Raw genomic sequence first — 5,845 nt, forward strand, 5'->3', positions numbered from 1 at the left:
TGAAAGTGAAGCAATTTTGTACATATTTTCCTACTTCTGCAGATCCTGATTCAGGAACACAAATATCAAGACAAGATTTGTGACTAAAAACCAAGAAGAAACTTAAACCTACTTTTTGGGGTTTGAGCAGATCTACATACTAGAAATATTCTCATCATTTTGACTCCTAACTTTCCTAACTTTGCTCTTAGTCACTTTGCATACATGTGTCTCTTTAAGGTTAATGAATTTACTGACTCAGGTGACCTTGATCAAAATCTTGGTTACATCAGTGCACAAGCTCTTCACAGTCATTTCTGAGTCTTTACCTAAAATATATATCTTGCTCTGGGACAAAATCACTGCCACTAGGAGGATGGGAAACCATACCACAGTGACTATGTTTCTTTTGTGGGGGTTTTCCAGCTTTCCAGAGCTACACAATCTACTCTTCCTTGTGGTTCTCTTCTCCCATGTGACTATTATTCTAGCAAATGCATTCATCATGGTGGCCATCAAGCTCAATCACAACCTTCACACCCCCATGTACTTTTTCCTCTTTGCCTTGTCCTTTTCAGAAACATGCACCACTATGGTGATCCTGCCCCGCCTGTTAGTGGACTTGATATCAAAGAACAAGGCCATCTCTCTCCCTGAGTGTGCCACTCAGATGTTTTTCTTCTTTGGCTTGGGAGGCAATAACTGCTTCATCTTGTCTGCCATGTCCTATGACCGTTACACTGCCATCCACAACCCTCTGCATTATCCAATCCTGATGACCCAAAAGATCTGCCTTCACCTCATCGTGGCCTCTGGTGTGCTTGGCTTCTTAATCTCTCTGTGTATTGTCATTACAATATTCAACTTGTCTTTTTGCAACTCCAATATCATTCAGCACTTTTTTTGTGATATTGATCCTGTGGTCTCCCTTGCCTGTAATTTAACCTTTTATCATAAAGTGATTCTCTTTGCACTCACTGCCTTTGTGTTGGTAGGCAGCTTTATTTTCATCATGGTTTCTTATGTCTTCATTGTGACAGTAGTCATAAAGATGCCCTCTGCCAAGGGAAGGTATAAGACCTTTTCAACTTGCTCCTCCCATTTCACAGTGGTGTTCATACATTATGGATTTGCCTCTTTTGTCTATCTGAGACCCAAGAACAGCTACTCTTTCAGAGATGCCACACTGTTGGCAGTGACATACACCATTCTGACACCTCTGCTCAACCCCATCATTTATAGTCTAAGGAACAAAGGCATACAGACTGCCTTGAGGAAAGATATAGGCAACATAATCAGGTTTTTCTCCAAAAAGGTAAATAAAAAAGCCCAGAAGATTTGAAAATATGTATTGTGTTGGTGGAAAATAGTATATATTAAGGATTAAGATCAGTTTTAGTGAAATGAGAAATCTTCACTTTTGTTATTTTTGTTATGTATTTGAAACATGGACAATCTCATTATGTAGCTCCAGATTGCCTAGAACTCACTATGTAGACAGATTGACCTTGAACTCATAGAGATCTGTCTGCCTCTGTTAGGAATTAAGGCATGAGCTCCCACATCCAGATTTTAGCTATTATTTTCAAGTTATCAGATCTAGGACATCTCTAGCATTCTTGCTATAAAACTCGATGTAACATTAAAATACCAATATATTTATACATGTGTATATACTGTCTATGTGGAGAAACATACTCAAAACATACCTTTAAACTGTTGTGGAGTACCACCAAGCTACACAATCTTAACATATATGCAGAAGACCTAGCTAGGACCCATACAGGGTCTGTGTTTGTTGCTTTAGTCTCTGTGAACCTTCATCAGCCCTGATTAGTTGATTCTGTGGGTTGGGTTAAGGTACTGTTCTCAAGCCCTTTGGCTCCAAGAATTGTTTCTCCCACTCTTCTGGTTCCTATGGTTTTGCCTCATGTTTGACCATGACTTTCATGGACTGTTTTTGTTTGTTGTTTGTTTTTGCCAGTGATATATGGTTCTATCCTGGGTCTCTGGGGTGACAAGCGTCTGGTTCCTGGCCATCAATGCAGTGGTAGATATGGGCTACTTCTCCTGGTATAGGCCTCAAGTTGGACCAGTTATTGGTTGGTCCATGCCAACATTATTCTAGTAATTATGGAAGGCAAAGCATATTGTATGTCAAAAAGAAAACAGACATTGCAATGGCATATTTTCATGTGATTCACTTTGTTTATAAAACAAAACAAAGAAAACAAAAGTATATTTAATTAAAAGTGAATGAGGTTGAAGAAAAGAGGGGGATATAGTGAAAAGGAGAAAGAATGAGAAAGAAGAAGAGAGAAGTGAAGAGGGAAGAGGACAGGGAAAGTAGAAAGAGACATTACTATTAAAAAATACAAATTTAGAGTTATAAAGAGGAAATGATCACAACACAGAAGAATTTCAAAGAAATTCTTTTAGTTGATTCTGTGCATTGGGTTCAGGTACTGTCCTCAAGCACTCTGGCTCCTTGAATTGTTCCTCTCATTCTTCTGATTCCCATGGTTTTGCCTATTCCAAGAAATCTTAAGAAACTTTTTGGTTTAACTTCTTTTGAGTAAGAAATGAAAATAAGACATGAATTAATAAAAGAACCATTACTTAATAGTGTTTATATAAGCAAAGGTTTGGCATCATGGTGCACTTTGGTAATCCCAGGACTTGAGGATGAGGCAGGAAAAGCATAAATTTGATGACTTCCCTAGTTTTTTTTTTTTTTTTTTGGGAGCCATAGAAAATTTGTTTGCCTATGTCTATGAGACACAGCCTTGTAAAAATATGGACACTCACAGGGATTTCAGAACATGTAAAGCTATGGACTCAGATGGTCCAGAGCAACACAGGGTTTGTAGTTGGAAGACACAAAGTTTCCAAGGTGCTAGAATAGAAGACAAAAGAATAATGGAGGAAGAGAGAGAGAGAGAGAGAGAGAGAGAGAGAGAGAGAGAGAGAGAGAGAGAGAGAGAGAGAGAGAGAGAGAGAACAGATTCTATGAGATATATACAAAACTATTTCAATATATTTTTTCCATTTCTCCACAACATATTAGATTAGATGGTTCAAAATCGACATCTTCCAGTCTTCAGACAAGTATTTTGTGCTGGGGATATAAGTCGATGTTAAAATTATTGCTTTGCCTACAAGAGTGTTTAAGGTCCAGTCTCTAGTACTCAAAATGATAATCCTATTTTTAAAATTGATAAAGATTACAGAAAAAGAAACAATGTCTCATTTATGAGATTCAGAGAGTTCAGATATGCCATATGTAGCTACAATGTTAGTGAAAATATTATAGCAAGTTTTTTAAGTGAATTATGGGGAGAAATGAGGAGGTCTAATATTCTAATCATTTTCACATCACATTAATGACTTCCCATATGTGATCAGTATCAGTACTGATTCTGCAGCAGGACAAAGAGTTTGAATTAGAGAAAAGATTGAGACCTGTTAATAAGTGAGGAGAGGAAAACAGTTGTCAGTATGACTCTCAGGACAGTAATATCCCTGGTTCCAACTACTACTGATATTGGTGCTTCATCATGAAGATGGCCAATGCATACTTTAGAAATGAAAGTGGAAGCCAGGAAGATGCCAACAGTGTGTTCTGGTGTTAGTAGAATAGGGAAAGAAGTGGCAGCTCCTTAACAGAGCTTTAAAGACAGTGTACTTTCCTGAGATAGCCAGATTTAATTAAGATTGGGAGGTAGAAAATATTGGGTATGATAGAGAAATGATTCCAAAATAAATTAAATTAAAGAATTTTTGGAGAAGTCAAGGAAAGCAGAAAACATGCAAAGTTAAGTGACTCTGGACATGGAGTTTGTGGGGGCCAGAGATTGGGACCTAAGCATAAAGATGTTTCAGAACCTGTGAGAACTCCACATCATGTTCTTTGCTAAACTTTGGATCACAATTTACTGAAGGATCTCTATCCAAACATTTCACATACTATTTTCCCAAATGCCCCCTCTTAATATATATATAATATGTATATAATATATATATGTGTGTGTGTATTATATATATTATAAATATATATTATTATAAATATATAATATATATATTATAAATATATATAATTATATATAATTGTTAAGTCTCAGTTTGACAACTACATTTCCTTTTCTTTTAATTGAAAATAGATTCTTCTTTTCATACTGACTGTATTTTTTCCTCCCTCCACCCCTCCTAGTTCCCTCTCCCTACAGATCTACCACTCCTACAGATCCTTTTCCTTCAAAAGGGAATAACGCTCCAAGATACAGCATTCAAAACATGACATTCATTAAAATAAGGCCCTTGTATTGAGGATGAACAAGGCAATCCAATAGGAGGAAACAAATCCCAAGTGAAGGCAAAAGTGTCAAGAGTTATACTTGCTCCCTCTGTTAGGAGTTCCACAAAGCACCAAACTAACAGCCATAGCATATAAGTAGAGAACCTGGTGCAGACACATGCAGGTCCTGTGCTTGCTGTTTTAGTTCTGTTTGCCCATGTGAGTCCTTCTTAGTTGATTTGATGTACCATGTCCTCCTGGTTGCCTCCATCCCCTCTAACTCAGAAAATCTTCCCTTCCCTTCTTCCCCTGGGGTACCCTGATTTCTGAGGAAAGGAACCTGATAGATGTCTCCATTTTAGACTCTCTGCATAATGTTTGTGGTGGTGTTGTCATCATGATATCATTTTAGTTTTTTTTAATTAGATATTTTCTTTATATACATTTCAAATGCTATCCCAAAAGTTCCCTATACGCTCCCTCTGCCCTGATCCTCTACCCACCCACTCCTGCTTCTTGGCCCTGGCATTCCCCTGTACTGGGGCATATAAAGTTTGCAATACCAAGAGGCCTCTCTTCCTAGTGATGGACTAGGCCATCTTCTGCTACATATGCAGCTAGACATATGAGCTCTGGGGGTACTGGTTAGTTCGTATTGTTGTTTCACCTATAGGGTTGCAGACCCCTTCAGCTCCTTAAGTACTTTCTCTAGCTCCTCCATTGGGGCCCTGTGTTCCATCCAATAGCCGACTGTGAGCATCCACTTCTGTGTTTTCCAGGCACTGGCATCGCCTCACAAGACACAGCTATATAAGGGTCCTTTCAGCAAAATCTTGCTGGCATATGTGATGGTGTATGCGTTAAAATTATGATAAAATTTTAAAAATATAAAAAGTCCTAAGAACATTATGAGACCTCCAAATATGCCTATGAATTCACTTTCTGTTGGCCATCCAACACTGGGTATGCAGCCTATCCTGAACAGCAGTTAAATTTTTTTTTAACCTTATTTCTAGCCATTTAAAGAGAACCTATGACCTTTATTGTGTGAAAGAGTGAGTGGGGTAGACTGGCTGTGGACATGGGAAGCTTCCACAAAGATGTGCACACATAATTGGAGAATATTCCTTGATTGGCTTTGTGAACCATAAATAATAGTTTGTTGTTCGGTAGTCATTTTTATGTGTTTTCATCACCAAAGCAATTACACACACACACACACACACACACACACACACATGTATAACAATTTTTTATTAGATATTTTCTTAAAATATATTTAAAATGTTATCCCAAAAGACCCCTATACTCTCCCTCTGCCCTGCTCCCCAAAGCACCCACCCCCTCTTCTTGGCCCTGGCATTCCCATGTACTGGGTGGGGCATATAAAGTTTGCAAGACCAAGGGACCTTTTTTCCCAATGATGGCTGACTAGGCCATCTTCTGCTACATATGCAGCTAGAGACATGAGCTCTGGGGTACTGGTTAGTTCATATTGTTGTTTCACCTATAGGGTTGCAGACCCCTTTAGCTCCTTGGGTACTTTCTCTAGCTCCTCCATTGGGGGCCCTG

The 5,845-nt window shown here is 38.4% G+C and overlaps 1 protein-coding gene across 1 annotated transcript; it reads left to right on the plus strand.

Annotated features, from left to right (window-relative positions):
• Window positions 1-355: 355 nt before the first annotated feature.
• LOC110297186 (olfactory receptor 10T2-like) lies at window positions 356-1,321 on the plus strand. The gene has a single exon (XM_021165927.2). It carries the CDS (start codon window positions 356-358, stop codon window positions 1,319-1,321), a length of 966 nt encoding a protein of 321 aa, XP_021021586.1.
• Window positions 1,322-5,845: the final 4,524 nt, after the last annotated feature.

The sequence above is a fragment of the Mus caroli genome, unplaced genomic scaffold (assembly GCF_978045245.1).
Source record: "Mus caroli unplaced genomic scaffold, Mus_caroli_1 scaffold_8, whole genome shotgun sequence".
Classification (NCBI taxonomy): domain Eukaryota; kingdom Metazoa; phylum Chordata; class Mammalia; order Rodentia; family Muridae; genus Mus; species Mus caroli.